Genomic DNA, 27,944 nt, shown 5'->3' with positions numbered 1-27,944 from the left:
AATTAGTTAATTATAAAAAAAAGTCGTGACATAAAAGATTTTAATTTTCACAAGTGTATTTTTATTGAAATAAACACTTATTACAACTGAACTATTACATCTCAGGTGATTCGCTCCAGAAACATTCACAGCCAGCAGCATACTTATTTAGTTAGCTGTAAGAAAAGTATAAGATAAGTTTCAGTGTTAGGTAATAAAGTATTATTTTATATAGAAAAACAAACAAATCCTTTCTTGAAATCAAAGCTTATATTGAGTAAATGGAGAGGACCATCTAATTGCTGACATGTCTCTCAATATTGCATGGTTTATATCCCATGTTTCTATATCAATGAGATGTTATTAATTGTCACCAATTGATTAACTAATTTATTAATTGTTTGAGGGATTTAAATGTTGTCATCAACAATGAATAATTGGGCACAATTTTAACTTGATCTGAGAATGGTAAATGGGAGGAAAAAGTGTAAAAAGAATCTACCCAGACAGACAGACGGACACTGTGCTGACCGACGTTGGTATAACATTCATTTTTGCCTGCTATTATGTATTTTTGTTTTAGCTCTGCCTATATCTAGTACTTTAACCTTTTTGAGCAGGGACATTCGCTGTGATCCATTAAGTGTGGAACTTTTTTTTTTTTTTTTTTCAGTTCTGTTTTATATTGACTTGTGCCAGTTAGTCCTATTGTCGTGTAAAGTAGTAAAGTTCCCCTTTCAGACCTTGCGGTCTATAGGGCAGATAATGAAACGATAAGATGTAAAGCTCATGTGTTTCTGTGGTCCACGGTTAACTAGGGTGTCATGTGGGTCAGCACAACGACCAACCGGCTTTACTTTTCCCCTACAAATGTCAGGTACCCATTAGAGCTGGCTGGACTCAGAGGCGCCCATTAAAGCTGGGTGGACTCAAAGGCGCCCTTAGATCACGAAATTAAAAATCCTAGTTTTCACCAGGATTCGAATCCAGGACCAAGCGCTTAAGCGCTCAACCACCGCGCCTCCCTTATTGTCGTCTATCCAACGATCAAACCAGGCATATACGCCCCACACTTCTTAAGCTGGGAGTTATTCAACAATCTCAAAGAGTTCCCACCACCAGAGAATGTGGTCCATGGTGCCTCGATCTACTCCAATGGAGAAGTGCACTGTTGTAACTCTAAGGCAGGCACCCAACGAGAGGCAGGTCGGCAACAGTAAACGATGTATTTATTTATTAGTGAAAGTGAAATATCTTGATCGCAAATTTAAAGATTTGTATGTATCATTGGGAGACCTTGTCATGGGTGTCAACATGTTCGATTTTGTTTTCTCCCTGTGCAATCGTAATGAAAAGAAAGAGATCTATCTACTCACCGGAACTGTAGCACCATCGTTAGCTGCTGCAACTAGATGGAGAGACAAAATAAAAGGTAAATAAAATTGGAAAAATTAGTATCGAAAAGAGAGAGAGACTATGTTGTTCACACAAACTCAGATACGGCTACGCAATGGTCTGAAAGGGGGACTGTAATGTTTTTAGGAAGGGGCGATGAAAATTGGGAAGAAAAACGGAGGGAATGGGTTAACTTACGAGCGTTTTGTATGTAAGTCCTCAGGTTCTGTAATAGAGGATTGCCTCTCAATCTGGCCAGTGCTTGAGCCAAGAGGAACCTTGTGTTCGCCAAATTGAACTGTGGGCTGATACTGGTTTGATCTGGAAAGATTGTTACATATTGTATATTTAAACACGCATGTAGACATTTAATATATGCTTAATTTGTATTCCTAGTTATCGGCAAGAATCGCTTAGATACAGATAACAGGATGAAAGAGATGTGTTGGCTGAGTGGTAAAGCGCTTGGCTTTCGAACCGAAACGTCCCAAGTTGGAATCTCGGTGAAGACTGGGAGTTTTAATTTCGGGATTTTAAGGAAACTCATCCTTGACCTTCGTTGGGGAAAGGAAAGGCGGTTGGCCGTTGCGCTGGCCACGTGACACCCTGATCGTTAAACGTTGGACAAAGACACAGATGTTAACATCATTTTCCCTGTAGATCGCAAAGTCTGAAAAGGAGCACTTTTTTTTTTTTTTTTTTTTTTACTATTGATGAAAAACATCAAACAGAGTTACCCTTAATATTTTAGCTGACATTACAAATACTTAAGTGTTAATTAGCTTTAAAAATTCGGTACACAGCTCTTATTCGTGTATGTAACTAATAAATCAGCTGTTCATTTGGACGTCATTCTGGTAAACAACAACAGCTATCAGGGGACGTCATTCCGGTAAACAGCAACAGCTATCAGAGGACGTCGTTCTGGTAAACAGCAACAGCTATCAGAGGACGTCATTCTGGTAAACAACAACAGCTATCAGAGGACATTCCCGACATATTGAGAGGCAGAACTTAATACACATATTAATACTAAGTATTTTGAGTGCGGTGGCTGAGTGGTAAAGCGCTTGGCTTCCGAACCTGGAGCCCTGGATTCGAATCTTGGAAAAGACTGGGATTTTAAGACGCCCCAATTCTAGTGGGGTACCTAACCTTAGCTGGGGAAAGTAAAGACGGTTGGTGGTTGTGCTGGCCCCGTGACACCTTGCTCGTTAACCGTTGGCCAAACAACATCATCTGTCACATGAATGGGGAACTTTACTTTTTTTTTACTCCATTTTGATCTGACTTGTACATGCGCTAGCTATGACAATGACATTACAGGCACTTACTTCACTTACTCAGTGCTTGTAAGTTGGCTGCTAATGTGGAGAGGAAAGAGTTGGCTTGTGTCGTTGTGCTGTTGGCTGCAGCTGCCTTCAGTGCTTGGATTTTTGTCTGGATTCGATTTTGCAGTGCTTGGAAAACATTCGTTCCGTTGGCTAAATTAAAAAAAAAAAAGTTTTGAAAAAAAAAGAAAGAAAGAAAAATAGCTATTTTTCTTGCCAAAATAAAAGAAAGTAATAACTAGATTTATTAGACATTTTATAGAACTGTTGTTACATATATAATCCCCTGTATTTATAAATCAGTAATAAATATCCTGGATTTAATTGGATAGTATAGTTTACTGGAGGCGCTAAAAGCTCTTGGCTTTCGAACCGGGGGAATCCCGGGCTTGAATCCTAGTAAAGACTGGGATTTTTTATCTCAGGATCTTAAGGGCGCCTCGGAGGTATCTGATGTTAATAGGGGAAAAGAAACAGAGGTTAGTCATTGTGTTGGCCACATGACACCCTCGTTAACCGTGAGCTACAGAAAGAGATGACCTTTACATCATCTGTCCCCATAGATCGCAATGTCTGAAATGGGTACTGTATTTTTTTCTTTTATTGTTTACAGAAGGCTATAATCCCAATGTTACTGATATTGACCTAATGAAGGCGTGTCACGTCACGTGACTTATAACACTAGAACTTACATCTTGAGCTCTTGAAGTAGGGACTAGGGCAAGTTTGGGGTTTACAATATTTAATATACAAAGTAAAAGAAACTAAATTGAGAATTTAAATTTATCAACTAAATAACTAATAATTAGTTACAAAAGGGAGAGCGCAGACGTTATAACTGATAAGTGCTAAAACGTGCTGAGTAATTAATATAAAAAAAATAACATATCGACACTTTCTTTTATTCCTTGCACCGGATACGCCAAAAAAAAATTAAAAACTAAATTTGGTCTGTACTTCTAGACATTCTATAAATCATAGCTTTTATATAGCGCTACTTTCGTGCATAAAGCATGCTCAGGGCGCTATGGTCCAATCTCATTTGTGGACCAGTGGGGGAAGGGGGTATCTGGGAGAAGGTTTTTCCGTGCTGCCTTTAATCGCTAAGTACACAACCCTTCTCAAGTCGGGTGTCGAACCTCGAGCCCCATTCATAGGTAGCCAAGCCAAGCGTACTTAGCCTCTAGACCACATTTTATATATGGAACACATACGTCAACGGGGTATTCCCGCATGTATTAATACTTTCAGAATGAAATAAATAAACAGACGTCCTCCAAGTCTGGGTCTACAGGCCAATCATTAGAATTATATATACTCTGAGTACATTTATACATTTGCTTAAGAAGGTTTTTTTTTTGTTTGGAAAAAAATGTTGCGTTGGGGGCTGGGTGGGGATTGTTGGGCGGGATAAAAATTCTCCACTTTTTTTTCCCAATCTATCATTCATTAGTGATAAGCAAATAATCGCTCTTACAAAGGTTGCTCACATGAATTGTCTTTAACACCGAAAATAAAGAAGAAATCTTAAAAAAAAACAAACAAAAAAAAAACAACAACAACAAAGCTTATCTAAAGGGGAAGAACTACGTCCTTAAAAAAATATTTCTACCAATGCTGTAAAAGTTATTTCCCTAACTCGATATCAAACAAAATAATTAATTAACAATAATAAATTGACTGCTTGAGTATTTTTGTTATTGATTCATGTTTTGTTAGGTGCAATAAATAATTGTTTAAAGTTTCAACTTGATCGGAGAATGCGTGAGAAATAGCGTTAACAATTATTTAAGGGGGACTAACTTAGCCATATCTGTGAATACTGAATTAGTAGTTTCCCTTGTTGCTATTAATCAAAATAACGAATTACTAGTAATTAAATATTTAAAGGGTTACTTTTCTTTTATTAATTCATGTTTATGTCAATGAATAATTGTGCAAAGTTTCAGCTTGATCCGAGAATGGATATGAGAGAAATGACGTGTACACACTTTTGACCAGAGAGACAGAGTTAGGGAAATTACTTGTACATTATTGGTAGAAATAAGCTTTGTAAAAGAAAAACCACAACAACACCTTTTGTGACTTGTTTTGCAGTAGTATAGTGATGTAAAAGCTATGCTGTCTTTGTCAAACATGCAATCATTATTAACATCGTACAAGAGCCAAGCTAAGGCAGGAGCAATCAATTTCAAATAAAATAATGTCTTATCTGAATTAGCAACAATAATGTCAGATACTTACCATTAGCAAACAAAGAGAAAAAACCAAAGTTCAAATCAGCAGCAGCAGCAGTGTGACAGACTAGGACTACTGCCAAAGTTATCAACAATTTGTTTGCCATTTTTCAGTCTGGCCTGGCTTCCGTCTTCTGATTTGGAAAACTGTGGACTAGAGACGAGGTTAGTCTACCAAACTTTTATAGCCTGTCGAAACCAATGCAATATGTTGTGTTCTCACATAGATGGAGATAGGTGATCTCATCTACAGCGCGCCATCTATTGACAAATGTGTGTCACATTACATCCCCACCATGGGCGTAGCCAGGATTTTTTTGCTGGAGTTAGTGAAAAAATTGTAGACTCCTCGCCCTTGCCAGGAAGGGGTCTGGGGGAGCGCCGAGAGCTCCCCCATTCGGGGCGGAGCCCCGCCGCCAAGCACTATTTCTGGTATTGAAAGCCAACTAAATGCCTATTCTGAGGTACCTACAGTGCATTATTTTGCTATTAAAAAGTTTTATTTCAAAAACCTAATGTGCTATTCTTACTGACTTAGACCCTCCCGGGCCGTTCGGCGCATTTGCTGGCAAGCTTTTTCCACAAAACTCTGTCACTGGCAATGTCCGCAGCCTCTTCTCACCTGCTCTGAGGACCTCCATGAATGAGTGGCGTCAAGTTGTACTAGGATGTCATCGCAACTCTTATTATGCGTAATTCATTTTGTCGGAGAACATGTCCCGCAAACCTCATGCGACGCTCTGTCACAACCTTACGAAGGAGTCGACTCCCATTTCGGCATAGGATTTCCTTGATTTAGACCCGATCTCTATAACTAACTCCTAAAATCCGTCCTTAGCCATCTTTGTAGAGCCACATTTAATGTTTTTCAATTTCATTGCACTTTATTAATGGAGCCCAGCCACTGGTAGACGTGTAACTTCTCTTGATTACGATTTTAAAATTAGGTGACTATTTTGCTTTAGATGTTATATCGAAAAGTGAAGTTTTATCGTCTAAATCATCTGTTGGGGGGTTTTAAACTAAAATATATCTAGAGTTGTTTCTTTTTTTAAAATTCAAAACCACATTTAGCTACGGTCATAGAATTTGGGGACTGTAGTTTGCTTTACAAATAATATTGAAAAGAGAGGCTTTCAACCTTAAAACGCTCTGTAGGGGGATTTTAAACTCAAGACTATCTTGAGGGGTTTTAAACTTTTAAAAAAGCCAACTGGAGGAGAGGGGGTTGAAACTCAAAACCCCCCATTGGCTTGGCTAGGCTCAAAGAATTTTAGTGCGTAATTTGCTTTTTTTTTTATATTGAATATGTATTTTTTAGCATCAAACCGTCTGAAGGGAAATTTAAACTCAAAACACCCAATAAGCTTGGCTACGCCCATAGCATTTTGATTGCAAAATTTGATTTTTTAAAATTTTATTTTAAAGATTTTTTTTAGCTTCAAACCCGCTGGAGGGGTTTATACGGACGAAGAAGAGGATCTTCAAACTTGAGGGGCCCTCAAGCATTTTGAGTGCGTAATTTGCTTTTTTTTTTAAAATATTGATGAGGTATTTTTAGCTTCAAACCCAGCTGAAGAGGGGTTTCAGCTCAAAACCCCTTTGGCTACGCTCATACAATTTTGAGTGTGTAATTTGCTTTTGTATTTTGAAGAGGGGTTTATCGTAAATTTTAAAATCAAAATCTTTCTTAGGTGTGCTCTTGGAATTTTGGGATTGTCGTTTGCATTTTGTTTTTGTTTTATAGAAGAGGGGGATTTAAATGCAAAACCCCCTTATAGGGGGTTTCAAACTCAAAACCCCTGATAGGGGGTTTTAAACTCAACCCCCCTGGTAGGGGTTTTCAAACTCAAAACCCCTTGGAAGGGGTTTCAAACTCAAAACCCCCTGGTAGGGGGTTTCCAACTCAAAACCCCCTAGTAGGGGTTTTCCAACTCAAAATCCCCTTGGCTGTGCTAGGGCAAGTGATGGTTTAGTATTAAAATTTCACCTAAAATAAACAAAATTAAAGCAAAAGATCAGTCACTGAGCTCCAACACCCCCATCTGCACGGGGGGGGGTGTTCACGCCCATGATCCCCACAGTGAAAACATCTATCACGAATGACGCATGGTGTTACGTTGACTGTTTAATGACTAGAAGTAAAACAGTTGTAGAATGTGAAATGTCCAGCAACTAGTCTCATGCCTTTACTGAAGAGCTAACGAAAGTAGCCCAGAGACGCCAAGGTGAACGATTAGGTTGATGAGAACTCTTCAACTAGAGTTACTAAACTTGTCAGCTTTACATATGGCGCCAAGAGGACATAATAGCGCTTTTCAATTTAACGCTTTCAAATTCTGTGATCTCACATACACATGCAAGTTCCCTTTACACAAACACACACAATGCTCTTTAGTCTTTCAGAAAACTTCTAGGGCTCAACATTTCTCAAAGGGAACTAATTCAACTTATTCCACCACATCTGTCAAGTACGATTTTTTCCATTGTTCAACATACCAAATACCAATAGTTATTTTTTTTTTTAAATTGATTCTTGTGTTGTCTGAAAAAAAAACAACAACAATTGTACAAGTTTTCAGCTTAATCCAAGATTCGCTGTGGGAAAAATAACGTGTACAAACTTTTTACCGGACAGACAGACATCAGAGTTGATATACGCTTTGTAAATAAAAAAAAAAGTGAGGCGCGGTGGCTGAGTGGTAAAGGCTTACGAACCGGGGTCCCCTGGTGAATACTAGGATTTTTTATTTCGTGATCTATAGGGCCCCTCAAGTTTGAAAATCCTCTTCTACTTCGTCCGCATAAAGTCAAAGGCCAAATACATTGGGACACAAATTAAGGTCAATATAGCTCCTTTTCGGATTAGCCTTCTTTTTTTTTTTTTACATATCAGCTTATATCAAGTCTGTCTGTCTGGTAAAAAAGTTTGAAAACGCTATTTCTCCCACGCCCATTCTCGGATCAAGTTTTAAACTTTTCACAATTATTCATTGGCAAAGACATGAATCAATTAATTACTAGTAACTAATACATTTTTGTTTGATACAACAAGGGAAATAAATCCTTCAGTAGTCACAGATATGGCCTAACATGTAGGGTCTTGTCCCCTTAATTAATTGTACACGTTATTTTTCCCACACTCATTCTCGGATTAAGTTCAAACTTTAAACAAATTTCTTATTTTATCTAAAAAGAAAACACATGAATCATTTAAAAAAAAAACAATGAGTCAATCAATTATTGATACCGGTAATGATTTATGTTGTTTAACATCGAAAAAGGGAAATAACTTCTACATTATTGAAAGATATACTTGTAAGTGTGGGGCTTCTGAATCGCACATGAAGGCCTAAAGTTGGACTGGTTGTCTGATGCTTTTGAAGACGCATGGAAGCGTTTCATAGGTAATGTTTGCTTTAAACAATTACCACTTCCGGTGATAACAGTCGTAAGTAAATAAGTCAAAATTAAATAAATGATAATAAGATTCATTTAGCCGTGGTAAAGAAATGGATTGTCTTGATGCTCTAAAATTACATAGTCTTATGAGCGCGCAAAAGTTTGACTTAAATCTTAAATCTAGATTTGCCATTTGCAGATAACGATTTTGCCTGCATTGGTTGTGGCAAAATATTTAGGTCACAGCTATGTCTGCAAACACACACACACACACACTCATATATATATATATATATATATAATATTTTAAGAAACTCTTACAACTTTGAAATAACGTAACACTCAATTGATTGTACTGAAGCAAAGAACTTTGAAAAGAAATATAGCAATATTTTTTTGTATATAATAAAGAAATATTTTATTGTTTTCATTAAGAATTAGAAGGGTCTTGTGGAATGGGACAGAATATTAAACTACGAATCTTTCACACGATATTCATGTAAATTTTTACTGTAAATCGTTTTGTGTGGATTCAGAATTTCAGAGTGTACAAATGTGTGTTATGGACTCATTTTTATATAAGTAGGCTTATCTCTTTCTCTCCTAACTGACGATACCAACGTTGATTCCACCAAAATCAGAATACTCAGAAAGACACAAAGATAAAGGAGCTTTTAGAGGATGGAATGAGTTGCCTGAGCTAGCCAGGAAAACCAGTGACTGGGCAGAATTTAAGTCATTGGTTAATATGCATGGCTGAATGCATGACGCGTAGGACGTAATCATCTTCTTTTTTGAATTAACGTCTGTATTATATAAGATAAGATAAGAATGTGGTAAATAATTACGGAGAGAAAGATTTAAGAACCACGAAAACAAAATAAAACATACTTTTTAAAAAGACAATACCTCCTTTATGCAACTTATTGAGCTATTGTTTTTCTCTTAATAATAAAATCATTCAGGTAGCTTACTGTGTCAAGTAGCTGTCAATGAAGCTCGAAAAATGAGAAAGCACATAAAATTACGTCATCAATTGGTGTGTGGAGCTACTTCAACAAGAAATTATCTTGGATTGAACTCTGCACGTCACTTCCTTGTATGCAAATCCATGGCGTCCACATTCTAGTGAAGACTTCGCCTGAAGAAAAAAAAAGAAAATTAAAAATTAAAGTAAGAAGATGGAAATAGCTTTAAACAGATTTAGTATTTTGTGTAGACTCTAGTGTCATTTGTCAACATATATCGAACAGTATTCTTTTAAAACATAGGATGTAATTTAAATATTGATTATAGATTGTAGATGTAGAAAAATATAGATCTAATACAGTACACTACAGTAGATTCTTATAACTATCGGACAATAAGAAATCCTCTATATTCTACATTAGATTTGATGGACCGCATTTCTTACAGTATGGACAGTATAAAAGGACATCTTATGGTCCGACAGTTACGCTGGGCATGGCACGTATCCCGTATGGGGGACGAACGTATGCCAAAAGCAGTACTTTTTGGTGAGCTGAAAGGTGGTTGACGTAACAGAGGTGTACCACGGAAACGCTTTAAAGACCAGCTTAGGCGCCAACTTGCTTTAAATGACATAGAAGAGAGCACCTGGTTGCATATGCGGCCTCAAAACAAGACAGCTAGAGGTCACTTACAAAGGCCGCGGGATACTCAATTGAGACCAAAAGAAAATCCGCCGCCGAGGATGGACGCAGACGGCGAACAGAAAGCCTAAATCAACCACAGGCGGACAAAACATGCAGGTCACAGTTGGGGCGGCGTACCCACGGGGAAAACTGCATTCCGCCTTTATCTTCGGACTGGAATGCAAGACTTATTATTACTAGTGGACCTCATTGGCCAGTGGACCTCATTGACCAGTGGACCTCATTGACCAGTGGACCTCATTGACCAGTGGACCTCATTGACCAGTGGACCTCATCGACGTAAACAAACGCTGAACCACGTGCTCTAATTCCTTTCCCCCTCTACGTCTGTCCTCCGGAGCGGATTTCGTTCGTTTTGGTGAATGAGGTTATGAATATACGAATATTAAGTCCCAATAGTAAGAAAATATACAGATTTCTAGATTAACATTAATTATCATTAAATAGACTTCTAGATATACGACACCATAGTTTACTTACAAATCTGTTGATAATTAAAGTTTTAGACTAGACTACAAGAAGATAACCCACTATATGCAAATAGGAAGAAAAAGATTTTTAATGCTGAGATTCTAGGTGAACTATTTATTTGTTATTATGTGTATATAATAATTAATATCTATATTTTCTTTTATATACGTTAAGATAATAAAATGCTGAGAAATACGAGGAAATCTACATTTTTATATTTGGAATATAAATCTAGATCTAATTTTTAATGTGAAATATTGGACGATTCGCTTACTTGATGACCTATCAAGAAACAAGAAAATTTTCTATATATAATAAAAAAAATATTTTCGTGAAATAGCATAGTACATATCAAACAATTTCTCCTGTGCTTTTAATAATTTGACTTGAACAGAGACCAATAATTATAGAAGGCCTCAATACTGACCTGTGACACGAGCTATTGGTCTCTACTGCCAAGAGGTTGTGACGTTGCAAGTCAGTGTTCAGGCCTTCTGTGACGACTGGTCTTGTTTGAGCTACTGTTTGATTTCTATATATTATTTTTAGTGTTCATGATATTATTTCAAGGATAAATATGTATTTCATTATTTCATTAAATACCGGTGCACGCATTTTTCCTCTGTTTGTTCTTCACACTGCGAGTTAACAACACCAACACTTCACGTCTGTCTCTCTCCAGTCCTTGAATTTCGTTTTAAGTAAGTTACTGTAGTGCCCAGAGACTAGGTCAGACCAGAGAATGCCCAAGAAGAAAGTTGAGATTGAAGAGAAGGAGCAAATCCTGACAGAAGAGAAAAAGATTGCTTTCACAGCCATAGAGCAACAGTTGGACGAGCTCAATGGAATAGGTAAGTATGTTCCAGTGGCGTCACTAGGATGGGTGTCACCCGGTGCGGACCGCATCTCTCCCTGGTGACGTCGCTTGTGCATTCTAAACTAAACATTCTAAACATGCACTTAAGGACTGAAACGATGCTACCTGCTCTTTGAAGCACCCCCCCCCCTCTCACCGACGTCCCTTGTGCATTTTATACATAAATGTGCCCTTAAGGACTGAAACGATGCTACCTGCTCTCTGAAGCACCCCCCCCCCATCACCGACGTCCCTTGTGCATTTTAAACATAAATGTGCCCTTAAGGACTAAAACGATGCTACCTGCTCTCTGAAGCACCGTGATGACTATCTAGTGCACTTTACGTTGTCTGATTTTTGGCTGAGACAGTAGGTAACGTTTTCAAGGGGATGAACCGCAAAATCACTGGCATATATCCAAATACGAATACGCTCTCTTTTTATATAAAAACGAAATTAATTAATTACCAATGATTGATTAACTAATTTGTTGAATTTTGTTATTGATTCATTTATTTTCATCGACTATGAAGTAAGTCTCCCCCACCCCCCCCCTTTTCAGACCTTGGGATCTATGGGGCAGATGATTTTAAGGTCATCCGTTTCTGTGGCTCATTGTTAACGAGGGTGTCATGTGTCAGGCACAACGACCAATCGCCTTAACTTGTTCCCAAGGCACCCAAAAGAGCTGGGTGGACTCAAAGGCGCCCAAAGATCCCGAAATTAAAAATCCCAATGAGCACCAGGATTCGAACCCGGGACCCCCCGGTTTGGAAGCGACGCGCTTTACCACTCATCCACCGCAACTATGAATATGTGTGCGAAATTTCATTTCATCCAAGAATAGGAAATGGGAGAAATAACGTGCTAAGAATGTAATTGGGGAAAAACTGTACATATAAAGCCACATTTTTCAATACGTAGCATTTTCTTCCCCTTTTTCGGTACCAAACTAAAAAAATTAATTACCAATAATTAATTCATTAATTGGTTAATCTCTTTTGTTATTAATTCATCCTTTGTGAGGTGCAAAAATAAATGTGTAAAGTTTCACGTGGATCCGAGATTGGGCGTGGTCGAAATAACGTGTACAAAGATATTACCAGACAGACAGACAGACAGATAGAGAGACTTGATATAATCTTTGTAAAAAGGCTGTTCTGATCAAACATGTGCCTAACGGCAATGTGTGTCGGGTAATGTTATAATCGGCAATAAAGACCTGTATTGCGAGATGGGCGGAATATGTAGGGCATTTGACAGTTGACCTCTATGTTGCAAAATGTGTGTAGGCGTTACACTACCGATCAAAATGTTTCCTTTTTTATTTTAGGGGGAACATCGGAATTGAACAATCAAACATCAATCGTAATTCCTAATTAAACTAAATAAAACTGTTTCTTTAATTTTGCTTCAGTAATTACATTCTGTTTTAGGAAAAGATATCTGGAGACTCCGGGAAAAATCCGGGAAGGAATATAAGTGTCACGACAGAATCGTCAAATTCTTGAAACGTAAAGGGTTTAAAGTCTCAGAGAGATACAAAGGTTTCAAGACTGCCTTCAGGTGAAGTACTGCTTTCAAACCTTGTGATATATGAGCCAAGGCTGTAAAGTTTCTAAAGCCTAAGGTTGACTTGGATATTATGTGGTCACCACAACGACCAACCACTTTTACTTTTCCTCAAATAAGGTCATGTACCCAATAGAGTTGGTTGGACCCAGAGGTGCCCTCATGGTCCCGAAATTCAAAATCTCATTCTTCACCAGGATTCGAACCCGGGACTTCGCGGTTCGGAAGCCAAGCTCTTTACCACTCAACCACTGCACCTCCTTCAAGAGTGAGGCATCACAGGAATTCAGTAGATAGTTAAATCAAACCTCAAAAGTTCTTTTCTCGCCGTGTTTAAATCAGTTTTTATCTTCACCTTTCCACACCATCAGAAAGTACAAATTGAAAAAAAAAAAGAAAAAGAAACCTTGGCAAACATGCTTATATTTATTCTCGCATGAGTCAAATTTTTTTTTTCAAAAATCTGTTTTTCTTTTTATTGACATTAATCACTGGTTAATCATTAAAACAGAAGATGTGCACTGTTTATATAGTAACTGAATATATGAAATGACAACAAGAGTAGGGTGTCTCTTCACAGACTTATAAGATTTTTTGTAACCATAAAATTTAAACAAGTTTTTACTAAAAGGAAAAAAGAATTTAACTTCACAAAACGAAACTCCGCTCCTGTAGTGGAATAAGTCCGCCGATCGGTCAGTTTGCACTTTCCGATGGGGATGATGGCCTGCCCTGATGGAGGAGGCTATGAGATGAGACGGGAGAGGAGCCTGAATTATTAAACCATACAGGCTGGTTGGCGAGGGGCGCATCCTTGGTAGGAACGTCTCTCTCAGACTAACTAAGATACATGTTAACAACATTTTACTAGTCTAATAATAATTGCTGTACAAATAATATAATAATAATATTACGAATACACATATAAATGTACAAGTCAGGGGCATAAATGAGGAGGGAAACAGGGGGACCATATTACAGGGTTATAGCCCCTGTGACCTTATTGACCCACAGGTAAACAAGTCCACGGTCACTCGTAACTAGAGGACCGTGACAAGAAGAAGGGCCGATAGGCCGAAAATAGTGGGGTATACAAGTGAGACTGATTCTCGGGCCTAAGGATGCATGGTAACAGCACAGTACGTCCATAACAAAAACAAGCATAATCATATATATATACAGGCACATATGCACAGGTAAGGAAATAATCTAGACGTGAGCAGGTCCAGATGAACATGGATATGAATAAATAACAAATGCATAAATAGACATTAGGATTAATTAAGTTGTAGAGTGGATGTCCCCCGTTGGGAGTACAGTCAACATTGACGAGTAAATAAGGAGCACATATTTATAGATCTTTACAAATGTGATGTTTAGATTCAACTAAGTACTTACATGGTAATGATACATGAACATAAATGTTACAAGCGAAGACACCCTAAATAAAAATGATAGAGTTTTTCCAACTCACCCGCTTTGCCTCACACAAGTTCCCAAATGAATCGTTGACTTGAGAGTCTTCTGACTTCTCAGTGATTCTGATCTAGAATGGCATTAACCTGAAACTTTCGTCTCCGGCTTTTATAGGTTCCCGAGCGGTATGTTAGAGAAGTGACGATCCAATGGCCATCGCTCGAGGGCACAGCGGACAGGAGCGATTTGAATAGCCACGGGCGTTAGGAGTGTCGACTCAAAGTGGTGTACATGGACACCAAATTTTAATGTCCATGGACTTTGCGGATGCGTGTGTTTCTCTTGGCGTTTGGGGCGTAACTTTCAATTTTAATGTTCCTGGACTTAATGGCAGCGTACATTTGTTTCGGCGTTTGGGGCGTAACGTGGGATGTGTGTCTATGGCCTATAACTTGGTGTAATAGGCTGTTCATGTTCTCCACCGGTCAGTTTAGTTTTGAGAGAAGGCTATACAATGCTAACTAGTGGTAAAAAGGAGGGGGGGGGATAGTTCCGCACTGGTCAGTTCTGTCTTGAGAGGACATAGTTCGTCACAGTCTTCCACATTTCAGTTTTGATTCTTTCAAGAATGTTCTGAATTAAATACATTCTTTGTTTTGTTTTATAGGGCGGAATTTGGAGAGGGAGAGGTCGGAGGAGTGGATCACCCAAACATCGGGTTTCTGTGCCAGTATGATGCTGACGAGGCAACTGGTCACTCACAAGGCCATAACCTGGTTACCGTAGTGGCCCTAACAGCAGCACTGGGCGTTCAGACTGTCATCAAATTTGCCACTGAGCCCGTAGGAATGGTCAGTAATTTTTTTTAAAGCTTTGCATAACAGGTGACATATTTAATAGCTATTGATTTGAAATATATTTTCTAAATGTCACATCTGTAATTTATTCAATAGTGTTGTGTTTAAATTGGACGGTTTTTGCTTTGCTCCCTCCAGGTGACAGTTATCGGCTGCTGTGGTCATCCAGACAATGTGGGGAAAATTTTGATGTTTGAGGAGGGATGTTTTAAGGGCATCGACTTTTTGTTGACCGCCTACCCCGCCCATTACACCAATGTCAGGCCACACTTTGTTGGCTCACAGAGGTAAGTTTTGGGACTTAACACTGTTTATACTCTCACATTAAAAAAAAAAGAAAATTGTTTAAATCGTGTTAACTTAATGTAAACATTCCATTTGTCGCATTTTATTTGTATATCTGCAGGAATAAAATTGTATTTAGGGGCCGAAGTCGACCAGAGGGAGATCGACCGTGGGAAGTGGCCAATCCGGTCAACGCTGTGGTTCTGGCCTATCAAAACATCGCATCTGCCAGGCAGCAGTTTAAAGAAGACTGGTTAGTGAAAGGTCAGTGTGGATAAAATAGCATAGGCGGGTTAATGAGGAGTCAAGTTGATGCTTGGCGGCAGGTCATTTTAGAAGATGTAGATTGAAAGGTAATTGTAAAGGATGACTAATTAAATGGAGACAATGTCCAAGGATGGATATAATGTAAAGTAAGTCAAGTATAGTTCCCGTTTCAGACCATGCGGTCTATGGGACAGATGATTTTAAGGTCATCTGTTTCTTGGGGCAACGGTTAACGAGCAGGATGTCATGTGGCCAGCACAATGACTAACCGCCTTTACTTTTGCAAACTTAACTCTTTCTCTCCGTAATTATTTATCACATTCTGGTGTAATCAACGTTGGTATCGTCAGTTAGGAGAGAAAAAGATAAGTCAGGTAACCATTACAGTTGGGTGTACTCAGGGCGCCCTGAGTTCCTGAGTTCAAAATCCTTCTCTTTACCGAGAGGTTCGGAAGCCAAGCGCTTAACCACTCAGCCACTGTACCCCCCGGATATAATGTATTGTAGGCATGTTATTCGTGTGCATCTCATTCGTAAGCAGCATTACAGTCCTGAGACTGGACTAGCAACAATCACACAGGGGCAAGGAACTCCTTGTGGACGTGGTATACTATGATGCTTATTTGCATAAAATAAATCCCATTTCCATGAAGATTAACACTAAGACTTGCTTTTTTGATCATTATGGAAATGTGTTGTGATTACAAAGACTCTTTTCTCATATAAAGACAACACAACAGAAACATTCACATAAATAGAACAGACACAACATAAAGAGTTCATTCAGCGACTACACTCAGGCATCTTGGTCCTTTTTTATGTTTCCTAGTCAACGAGTAGCGCTGATAAAGTCTAAACAGCCCACAGGTTGTGACGTAGGAAGTCAGTGTTTAGGCCTTCTGTAACGACTGGTCTCGAGCCAACTCCCTGAGCTCTGGTGTCCAATCTCTTTTGTGGACATGTTTTCCGTGCTGCCTTAAATGGCGATAAGTACATTCCAGTCGTGACTCGAACTCGATATTCCTTGAAAAGTCCACACTCAGTATAACCACTCAGCCACATAGTCCACGTTTAGGTTATCGAGTACAACAGATATAATGGTTTTGAACTGAAGCCCAAGAAAAGTTGCCCATTTCAGGGTGCCCATAGCACGTAAGTTTGGGTTATAGCCGTTGAGTTTCACTTCCTGTCAGGTGTCATTGCGGAGGCCGGCTCTAAGGCGGATGTCATGCCAGAGTTCTCTACCATGGATTTCATCACGAAAGCCCCCAAGCCCATTGAAATGAAAGTGCTCAGCGAGATGCTCCAGAGAAGTTACGAGGCCGCAGCGATGGCCAGCGGTTGCAGGGTGAGTCTACTCTACTTTAGCTAGATCTCATCACTGGCCCAAACCTAGAGATTTTAAATTAGTCTGAAAGTTTTACAAAAGTTTTACATTGTATAAAAGATGTAATCATGAAAGGTGTAAGCATGAAAGATGTAATCATTAGGGCATCAGGAAGAAAAAGACGATTACAATATTAAAACAAACAAAAAAAATCACATTAATGATGGCATCAACAAAACATCACATTAATAAAACAAACATCACATTATGTTGTCATCAATAAAACAGCATACAAGTATTAGCATATTTTTGTCATCATTAAATTATCACATTTTTTTTTTTAATTATCAGTCAAACATCACATTATTAGTGTTATAATCAAAACACCACATTGTTAGTGTTATGATCAAAACATCGCATCATTAGTGTCATCATCAATACATCCCTTTTGTGGTGTGATGTGATTGTCAAAAACAGCATTATTTTATTGTCGCCATATCTCTCTTGAGAATTTTAAAGATCCAGTAGATAGTTGAAGTGGATTTGGTCAGGATGTCGTAAAATTTAATTAGAACGTCTTAGGACATCTCAACAGGAGAGAAAACACTGGTCAATAAATCTTATCACTGCTTGAACTAATGTCTCCACAGTTTGAGATCGAGCCCGCAGTGAAGGAGTTCCTATGTAACATCACTTGCCCTCGTCTGGTTGAGCTGTACAAACACAACGCCACTCTGATGGGGTTCACATTCCATCACAAGATGAAAGCCTTTGAGGTCAACGTTTTAACTAATGCCACTGTCTATTTGTAATGTTGTTTGTAAAATGTTTGACATGTTTCGGATGTTCCTTCATAGTTGAAGATAATTTACTTCCTAGTCCAAACCTCCCGCAGGACGACCGGGGGGGGGGGGAGCGGGCAGCGTATGAACCCGGGACTATCGAGAAGTCCGAACGACAGTCCAGAGCTAAAGTTAGCAATGATTAGACAAAGCGTTACTTTGTCTCAATTCTCAATCTCACGAATTTTAGAATCTTATGGCAAGAGATTTATATGTAAAATAAACTAACCACAACTGATGATCTAGAAACTAAAAACGTAAGTAAATAGATTCTGTTTCCTCTTGACTACAGCCCCCGGATGACATTGCCAACGTGACAACAGCTGTGCCGACACTGAAGGTATTCTATTACTCAGGATCATCCGCTGAATTAGGAACTGATGAGTTCAGTAGATATGCAGGTAGATACAAGTTTATGGACAACAACTTTAAGTTAGATTACTCTGCCTTGGTAGTTACAACAATATTGAATTAAGAAGACGAGGAAAACTCAGTGATTGTATGTAAAATTGTTTTTTTTTTTAAGGAAATTTGACTTGGGAAAGGTTAGTAATGAGTAACTAGAATTCTCAGGCCAGAAGCATGTGTTTGTGTGTAGGAGGTCGACATAAGCAACCCGTTGTAATTCAACGTAACAAGCTATAACGATTTAAGAATTAAAAAAAACACCGTCTAGGTCAGGGGTTCTCAACCTGTGGGTCGCGACCCCCTTAGGGGTCGATTGACGATTTGCCAGGGGTCGCCTAAGACCATCGAAAATATGGATTGTTTTTGTCTATTCTTCTATTGCTGTGTGGATGGGGGTCGCCGCAGAGTGGGGATTATAAAGGGGGGGGGTCGCAGAGCTTAAAAGGTTGAGAACCGCTGGTCTAGGTGATGATTTTAATATTTAACCCTCACAAAGGAGGTACAAGACACCGATTACAAAGACAAACAGACACAAAAGCTTTTGTTCACTGCCAATCAAATCATAAAATATATTTCAAGCTCAAACTCTGTTGATGTTAATTTTGAGTTAATCTGTTGTGAATGTATAGTTTCTCATTCATCTTTCTCTAGGTTCCAAGGAATGTGAATTTATGAGCATCGTACAAGGCAAAGCTCTGGCCATGTTGGCTATCGACTTGATGGTCTCTGAGGAGAATATGAAGGAGGTCTTTGAAGAGCACCAGTCCGAGCTTGTACGTCTGTACGAGTCGGCGGGAATCGCGCCATCAGAAGTAACACCACAACAGTGACATCTCGTATACAGTTTCAGACTTATCTAATTCGTAGAGCGACACTGTTGAGGAAATATGTCATTAGTTTAGGTCTTTTAAAACCAAATGTTGGTCTCCGCCTCTAAGTCTATATTTCTAAGTACTCTAAGCGTAACTTTAAGAATAACAGATGATATTATATAATTTAAGCTGCCTACAATGCCTCTATTCAGCTTACGAGAGCGTTCTGTATTATTATTAAAAAAAAAAGATTTTACTTTGTCAATGTAATAATTTATTTGTGTTTTCCTAAACATCGACCGTAAGAAGTATCGGTAGTTCAATCTTATCAAAGAATTTTTTATCAATGAAATTGTCTTGTAGAGAAGACCTAACAGATATAAAGCATTTTACTTTCTATTTACTTACTTTCTAATTTTATGCATGTACATCACAAGAAAGTTTTGATACAAATAATTTAATATTTATTCTATGTTTCTTATAATTCTTTTATTTCGACAACATTATAAGAAGTGATACGTTTTCTGCCAATACTGTTTGATATGGTTACGTACACTAATGGTTATGTACAAATGTTACATAACAGTGAATTGACCACTGGCTAAATATGTCCTAGTGGTTAGACCAAAGAGGGTCTTTATATGATCACATAACGAGATAAGACTTTGCCTTGTTCCGTTTCTTAGAAAGTGATAATTTTGTGGTTCTATTCCTTTAGAATACATCCAAGGGATAGGAACTGGTAAATGGTACCCGTAAGATGTGATGGTACCTGTAAGGAGTGATGGTACCTGTAAGGAGTGATGGTACCCGTAAGAAGGGATGGTACCTGTAAGGAGTGATGAAGGCTCAATACATAAGGATAATTGTATTCATTTATATCTGGGTCCATTCTACTTATCAATGTAAGAAGTAGTATGGTACTATTGATTGTGGGATTGGGATGTGACTAAAATAAAGCAATATTTAGAATATTTAAAAATAAAAAAGACAAATGTTAGTATATCATGTGTACATTGTTATGTTAGAATAATTGCTCCGAATTTAAAAATAAATATCTGTCAAAGTGGCACAAAAGAGTGTGTTTCTTTTCTTTTTTTTCTATCTTCATTTATTTCCATTCAGCTCTGTCCTGAATTTGTTTCTTCGAATGTCTCCCCATAGTGTTTGTTTACATTTGTAAGACAGTGTACAGACCATATTTCGTGTTGTGATCTTTACCATGTGTGCAGTTGTTTGTCATTCAGTGTAATAAAGCTTTAGATGTAACATGGCTTTTGCTATGTTAAAGTACGACAATTCATTACACTGAACCTATAGGTGTGGTATTGATTCTAGACATGGATAGACTGTTTCGACCGGAAAGGTTTGATGTTGAACCTACCGCACCACAAGCATCAGAAAAGTAGCAACACTGGTATGAAACCTTTAAAAACTTTTTGTCTGTTGTTACCATAGAAAACATTGATAACAAGAAGCTATTAATAAACTGCATTTCGCCATCGGTGTACCAGATAATAAGTGACCAAGAAAAGTATGAAGATGCGATTCAGTCACTAAATAACATCTACATTCAGCCTAAGAATGAAGTATTCGCAAGTCACAAGTTAGCCATGTGTAGACAGGAACAGGGTCAAGGCCTTTCTTCAAAAACTCCGCAGTCTATCCAAGCACTACAACTTCAAAGCCGTGACAGCTGAGCCACATAGTGACGAGTCCATCACAGGAATTGCCTCCAACAGTATTAGAAAACGTCTCCAAGAGAAAACAGATTAAAAGTTGAAGGATGCATTTGAGGAAGCCAGAGTACTTGAACACGCCTATCAACATTCGTTGTTGTACGAGTCACAGCCAGAAACCACTTGTGGGGCTACTACAAATGCTGTCGCTCCCCAGTTGCCTGATCTACGAGCCTCAGCTACTTCGGCGCAAACAAAACAAGAGGTAAGCGCTATATCTAGCAAGTGTTACCTCTGCGGCAGAGGAAGACATCCTCGTAATGAGTGCCCCGCACGTGAAGCCACATGAAATGTGTGTGGCAAGAAGGGACATTTTCAGAGATCTTGCAAATCAAGAAAATCTACAGCATTTGCCCTCGCTACGTTGCACTCTTTAGGACTAGGCAAATCAACCTCCTTGATTCTTCTCAATGGGGTGCCACTTTAAGCCTTGATAGACACTGGAAGCTGTGAGAGTTATGTATCAGCACGAGTTGTCAGGAGTCACAGGTGGCCGATAAAAACCTCCGTGGACAGAATATTTATGACATCTACTCACTTGTCTCGAGTTACTAAAGGCCATATCTTTGCTACCATTCAACTCAAAGATGAAACATGAAAATACTAAACTGTCACTTTTAGATGGATTATGTTCAGGTGTAATTCTAGGCTTAGATTTCATAAGCCTACACGAGAATCTACGGATTCACTTTAGTGGAAAGAGACCACCTCTGTGTTTAAGTACTCTTAAACCAGCTAAAGTAGAGGCGCCTAGTCTTTTTGGTAACTTATCTCCAAACTGCTCTCCAGTGGCAACTAAGTCACGCAGACACTCATTACAGGACTCTAAGTTTATTACTGCTGATATTCAGAGACTACTAAAAGAAGAAGTAATAGAACCATCAAAGTCTCCCAGGCGGGCACAGGTTCTAATAACAGCCAATGAGAGGCACAAAAGACGTATTGTTATTGACTATAATCAGACGATCAACACATTTAAGCTGTTAGACACCTACCCCATGCCAAAAATGGATGAATTAGAAGAGAAGATAGCACAATTTTCTGTCTTCAGTAATCTGGACTTCAAGAATGTCCATCATCAGATCCCGATTAAAGAAGAAGAAAGGCCATTTACAGCTTTCGATGGTAGACGTTACCAGTTTCGAAGAATTCCATTTGAAGTTACTAATGGAGTGGCTTGTTTCCAACGAACTATAGATAAAATAATGGAAGACGAGCAACTAGAAAATACATTCGCTTATGTGGACATGATACCGAATCTCATGATAGAAACCTGCAGAGATTCTTCAAAGTAGCTCAGAAGTATGGTATTACCTTCAACAAAGCTAAAAGTGAGACCGGAAAAACGTAGTGTCAGACTGCTGGAATAAGAAATATCTAAAAGTCAGCTCAAGCGTGACCCAGAACGATTCAGAGCTTTGCAGGAATTAAATGCTCCGTCGAACCTGCGAGAACCACAGCTGCAGGGTGTAGAACTGTGCGCTGCAAGCTAATAATGTGTCTTTTTGTTAGTAGTCGCTTACTCTCCAAAGGTACACTTTTAATTTATGTTCTCTCCTTTTTAGTTTCGAAAATAATTCTTAGCCAATCAGAAGTATCCCCATGTTATATATAGCAATACAAAGTTCGATATAAAATATTATGACACCAAACAACTTTCTGTTTAGTTTATTATTATCTTTCAACTCGTAGAATGTCGAGAAAGTACAGACATGTGTCATGGCAAGACTTAGATAATGGGAGGCTCTAGGAGAAGTGAATTTGGTGGCCTCAAATGAAATAGAAAAATTTAAAAAATATACAGCGAAAAATATTTATATAGAGAGAGTTGTGGATTATTTATGCAAATCTATATAAATTTAACATTTGATCTAAAAAAAATATACATTTAAACACAAAAGACATGAATATTCATACATACAGGGCTTCTAAAATGTGCTTATGGTGACTCCTCTCATCCTTATGTACAGACCTCCATATGTAGTAGATAAACGTTGATATTGAGTTTGGCCTTGTTATACTAGCTCTTGAAAACATAGTGCACTCCTACAATAGCCTTGAGGACAAGTTTGGCTATTTCTACCCCCTCCCCCACCCGCCAATCTGACGCCCTAGGCGGCTGCCTAGCTTGTCTATGCATAAGGCCGGTCCTGGTGGCGCCAACCCTAGCTAAATATTTTAATCTGGCATCTATTAAACAGATGTCACTGAATATGTGTCGCAAATAATGTTATTAGCGTAGACTAATGTCTGATATCGTGATTAGGTGGTGAAAGAAAGCAATGTATAATCCTTAAATGTGAACGTTAAAGCAGAAAATGCTATTCTAAGGGTGATTAAGTTAATACTCTTGACGTGCAAGAAAGAAACAGTGGCTGTTCTATTGCTATGTTGCTGGCTGTTACTTGTATGGCGAGTTTATGTACATTGCAGTTTGTATTAAAACTATCTGTCGAAGTAACGAACCAGTACCAACAGATCAAAAGTAAAACTGCTACAAAAGAAGGGCACAGCCCAATGTCGCTGGAACTGGAAACACGTACTAAGCAATGCTGAAATGGGTCCCTACTCGTAAATTTGTGACTTGCTAAGACTGAAGATCATGGAACTGTTCAGAATTCGGAAATCCGACAACAATAGATATACATGTTTTCAAGTTCTATGAAGTTATTTCCTTTTTTCCAGTCTATATTGATGTCTATGCCCTACTGTTATTGCGCCTCTTAGCGATTTACATTCTACGTTTTTTTAATGCACCTACACGTTACTAAAGGAAATCCCCGATTACACTGCTACGCGTCCATCTTATGGATGTGCTAAACCTTTCTCTAACTTGGTTGTTCAGAAGTACTGAGCTATTTGCATTTTGGTAAAGCGCTTTGATAACCAACTATAATGATTTTTGTTTTATATCTATGATTAACTCTCTCATCACTTACAATATACCATCGAGTTAAACCAGGACCTAAACATTTTTAAAGTCCACGAAGTTGTGTACCACTTTCTTTTGATGTTGAAAGGCCTTTTTTAAAATTTTAGCAGTTTGATGTTAAATGTTTGCCCAACACCGCTTCTGTCTACCTGTTCTTCGGAAAAGATCTCATCTGACCTGCAACAAGATTAGGCTCAAAAAGATAATTCTAAATGAATTCGCAGTCGCAAACATAGTTCTAAATGAATTCGCAGTCAGAAAGATAGTTCTAAATGAATTCGCAGTCACAAAGATAGTTCTAAATGAATTCGCAATCACAAAGATAGTTCTAAATGAATTCACAATCAAAAAGATAGTTCTAAATGAATTCGCTCTCAAAAAGATAGTTCTAAATGAATTCCCATTCAAAAAGGTAATTCTAAATGAATTCGCAATCAAAAAGATAATTCTAAAAAATGAATTCGCAATCAAAAAGGTAATTCTATATGAATTCGCAATCAAAAAGGTAATTCTAAATGAATTCACAATCAATAAGGTAATTCTAAATGAATTCACAATCAAAAAGATAATTCTAAAAAATGAATTCGCATTCAAAAAGATAATTCTAAATGAATTCGCAATCAAAAAGAAAATTCTAAATGAATTCACAATCAAAAAGATAATTCTAAATGAATTCGCAATCAAAAAGATAATTCTAAATGAATTCGCAATCAAAAAGGTAATTCTAAATGAATTCACAATCACAAAGATAATTCTAAATGAATTCGCAATCAAAAAGATAATTATAAATAATTTCGCAATTGGAACTTTTACCCTATATCGCAAGAAATATAATCTGGGCGATGTATTTCCGCTGGTCGTTGTGCTGGCCACATGACACCCTCTTTAACCGTGAGCCACAGGAACAGATGAACTTTATTTCATTGATCGCATGGTCTCAAAAGGGAGAACTTTACTTGACTTTACGTATTTCGCGTGACCAAATTAAGTCTGCCAAAAGTTTTGTTGGTTCAAACGAAGGTGCTTTCAAGAAGAGTTCGTCAAATAGAAACATACTTATCACTATGGGCCTACTCATCGTGGTTTTATTTTATTATCAGCCAGCCAGGGTCACCTTTTATTTTTTTTGGTACTAAATCTGACCTTGGCCTATTTTTCATTACTATGAAGGTTAATCTGATTATAAATGTACTAAGAGTATAGAAAATTCTAGTTTAGTAATAAAGGCCCAGACTGGGGAACAGTAAAAGACAGTGGAATGCTATATAGTAAAATGTTTTTTTTTAAATGATTGTAAATGTTTTACATGTTTCTTCAGAGTTGAAGTTTACTTCCTAGTTCAAACCTCCCGAAGCACGACGGGGGATGGGAGCGGGCAGGGTTTGAACCCGAGACCATCGATAAATTTGAAAGAGAGTCCAGAGAGCAAACCGCAAGACTAGGCAGCCATCCAGTAAGAGATATAATATTGATATTGTTCATAAATTAATTGTATAAATATTATATACACATGTATAAATTTTCAAAAATTAATTCTACCAGTCCATCTAATGATTTTTAACATTATTATAAGGCTTGTCTTCGAGTCCGAAGATTAGTGAGGAATGCAGTATTTCCCGTGGCCGCGCAGCCCCAGTTGTGACCTACATATTTTGCCACAACCAAGGCAAGCATAACCATTGTCCGCAGGTGGTCGATTTAGATTTTCTTTTCGCCATCTGCGTTTGTCGTCGGCAGCAGATTTTCTTTTGGTCTCAAATGTGTATCCCGCGGCCTTCGTGAGTGACCTCCAGCTGTCTCGTTCCGACGCCGCATGCAACCAGGTGCTCTCTTCTATGTCAGTCAAGGAAAGTTGACGTCTAAGCTGGTCTTTGACCACCTTTTATCTCCTCAAAAAGGACTGCCTCCCATACGGGTTACGTGCCCTGCCCAGCCTAACTGTCGTACCATAAGAAGTCCCTCTATACTGTCCATACCGGTGTTCGCAAGGACATCGCTGTTTGTAGTTTGATCTTACCACCTTATGTCCATGATGGAGCGCAAGCATCTTTGGTGGAAGCGCTCAAGAAGTCTTTGTTGTTTTCCGTATAGTGTCCATGTCTCAGAGCCATATAGAAGGGTTGAGAGAACCACCGCCTGGTAGACATTGATTTTTGTAGGCAGGCGGTGGTGCCATAAATGTTCCTCAACATCTCCTTATTATTTCAACTCTTTATAGAATACATGCGGGAACTCCCACTGTAGGATGTTCAAAATAATACTGTCAGACATAGAGTGGTAAACCAAATTTCATTTTAAGATGATTATATTTTGAAAATTGATAACGGCTAAATCAGAGTTTTCCCAGAGTGGAAAATTAGCTAGTAATTGTTTTCCAAATGATTTTCATAAACTGTTAATTTCTAGGAAAATCGTTACAACCGTTTTCAGATCAGTGTGTATAACAGCGTTCGCAAGTGTTAATATACTCATAGATACAAGTAGAAATAGATTAACAACAAGGCCGGTTTACAAAACACACACACACAGGCTTTATTCAACCATTTTAGATAACGAACAGGAACACACACTTCCGAATCCGCTAAGGGAACTAACTCTCACGCAACATTACATCATATATCAACAGCAAGGACATCGCTGTTTGTAGTGCGGTCTAATATGGCCGCCATCGCAGTGTATACTTAATTACCTCCCCCGTCTCTTAACATGAGGTCGTCCATAGCCCCCTTTTAAACGCAATGTTCTGTTAAGCTCTGATATGTTCTAATGGCCTTTAAGGATTATCTACCAAATGTTTGATCACCTTACGGGATATTAACTCCTGGTTTTAAATATAAACAGGTCGGCAGCTGAACTAGATCTATGTTTTTCAACAAGCAGATGAGAATGTTCGGACTTTTCTTTGTGGTAATATGTTTCAAAATCTTAAAATCCTTCAAACATATTAGCAACGTGTCGTAGTTTTTAATTTAATGAACTTATTGACCTAGTAAATGTTTTTAAGAATAAATTGGAAGCCACATGGATCGAAAACATAATTAGAAAATAAAGAAATTAATCTTTAAAATGGTTTTAAGAAATGTAAAACAAAAAAAAGTCATGTGAAAATAATACAAATTTCTCCGCAAAACTGTCATTTTTTAAAATACCTGAAACTTGGATGGGGTGGGCAACAGATAATCTCAAAAACGGCTCTATCGATTTTCCTAGAATTTTAACAGTTGATGTATATCGCTGAGAAAAGAAATTTACTAGCTCGTTGGCCACACCTGGAATTGACATGGTTATGATTTTTCAAAGTTAAATTTATATATATAAATTTGGCTGGAAACTATATCTAGGTCTAACACGAACATGGCATAGTCAGCCTTATTACTGTAATCTTATCTTATATAATACAGATGTTACTTCAAAAAAAAGAAGATGATTACGTCCTACGTGCGATAACTGACTACATTTAAAGTTGCTTCAATTTTATTGACGTTTATAAGCGTTACTTATATTTTTACGTAAATACTAGATCTATAAGTAGATCTAAACTAGATCTTAGAAGTTCTAAATCAGAACTTTAGGTCTTGTGTTAGATCTAGATGTCCATATAATGCACATACCAATAAAAAAAAATCGCACTAATTGCCTTCCTCGCTGGCCGAATTAGAGAGTTCGTATTTTCTAGCAGCTGAGTCACGGGTCCGATACCCAAATGGAACCAAAACTTTTCAAAATTATTATTTTTTAAAATTGTTTTACTATATTTAAAGTTTAGTAATGGAGGTATTGTCTAATTTTTCATCAAAGATTACCAAGCACAGTAATATTTGTTTTGTTTTTTCTGTTGCAGTGTCTCTTGACTTTCTCATGCGTTGTTCCGTTTGTCAGCGGGCAATACAACTATGACAGCTATAAGAGTCTAGCTAATGGGTATGTTTCACAAATGACCATTATTAGATGAAATGCTAAGCTCACTGACGTTTGTGTGAAATAATTAGTTAATACAAAATATTTTGTTGGTAAGTCCCATAATTAGATAAGCGCATATGCTGTTTTAGACCAATCCAGCTAAGTGCCAATATAGTTTGGGATCAGTTAACCTTATATACTTATTTTTTTTTTTTTAATTTAGTGCTAAAACTTTTTCTC

General features: G+C 38.0%; 2 protein-coding genes across 3 annotated transcripts; one reads left to right on the top strand and one right to left on the bottom strand.

The window, feature by feature from the left end:
- Positions 1-38: 38 nt before the first annotated feature.
- On the bottom strand, positions 39-5,113 carry LOC106065719 (uncharacterized). Of its 2 annotated transcripts, XM_056034197.1 has the most exons (5): positions 4,950-5,113; positions 2,718-2,858; positions 1,573-1,695; positions 1,356-1,387; positions 39-155 (listed from the first exon to the last, which is right to left on the bottom strand). In XM_056034197.1, the coding sequence occupies exons 1-5, from the start codon at positions 5,047-5,049 to the stop codon at positions 144-146; spliced, it is 408 nt and encodes a 135-aa protein (XP_055890172.1). In that variant the 5' UTR covers positions 5,050-5,113; the 3' UTR covers positions 39-143. The 2 variants fall into 2 exon arrangements, with proteins under 2 accessions (XP_055890172.1, XP_055890173.1); XM_056034198.1 differs by lacking the exon at positions 1,356-1,387.
- Positions 5,114-9,427: 4,314 nt separating this feature from the next.
- LOC106065718 (peptidase M20 domain-containing protein 2-like) lies at positions 9,428-20,210 on the top strand. The gene is made up of 10 exons (XM_056033751.1): positions 9,428-9,517; positions 11,174-11,342; positions 12,784-12,913; positions 15,003-15,186; positions 15,331-15,479; positions 15,599-15,741; positions 16,938-17,092; positions 17,722-17,847; positions 18,206-18,314; positions 18,973-20,210. The coding sequence occupies exons 2-10, from the start codon at positions 11,234-11,236 to the stop codon at positions 19,149-19,151; spliced, it is 1,284 nt and encodes a 427-aa protein (XP_055889726.1). The 5' UTR covers positions 9,428-9,517; positions 11,174-11,233; the 3' UTR covers positions 19,152-20,210.
- The last annotated feature ends 7,734 nt before the right edge of the window (positions 20,211-27,944 follow it).

This window comes from Biomphalaria glabrata, chromosome 6 (assembly GCF_947242115.1).
Source record: "Biomphalaria glabrata chromosome 6, xgBioGlab47.1, whole genome shotgun sequence".
NCBI lineage: Eukaryota > Metazoa > Mollusca > Gastropoda > Planorbidae > Biomphalaria > Biomphalaria glabrata.
The sequence above is the reverse complement of the archived record's forward strand: the minus strand, read 5'-3'. Positions and strand labels throughout refer to the sequence as shown.

Bases quoted from the DNA above. Each gene is read 5' to 3' on its own strand.
- LOC106065719 (XM_056034197.1), bottom strand. From the start codon at position 5,049: ATGGCAAACAAATTGTTGATAACTTTGGCAGTAGTCCTAGTCTGTCAC. The intron at 1,696-2,717 runs GTAAGTGAAGTA...CAATCTTTCCAG, and splicing joins AGCCAACTTACAAGCACTGA to ATCAAACCAGTATCAGCCCA. The intron at 1,388-1,572 runs GTAAGTTAACCC...CTCTCCATCTAG, and splicing joins GACTTACATACAAAACGCTC to TTGCAGCAGCTAACGATGGT.
- LOC106065718 (XM_056033751.1), top strand. From the start codon at position 11,234: ATGCCCAAGAAGAAAGTTGAGATTGAAGAGAAGGAGCAAATCCTGACA. The intron at 15,187-15,330 runs GTCAGTAATTTT...TGCTCCCTCCAG, and splicing joins CCACTGAGCCCGTAGGAATG to GTGACAGTTATCGGCTGCTG. The intron at 17,093-17,721 runs GTGAGTCTACTC...ATGTCTCCACAG, and splicing joins CGATGGCCAGCGGTTGCAGG to TTTGAGATCGAGCCCGCAGT.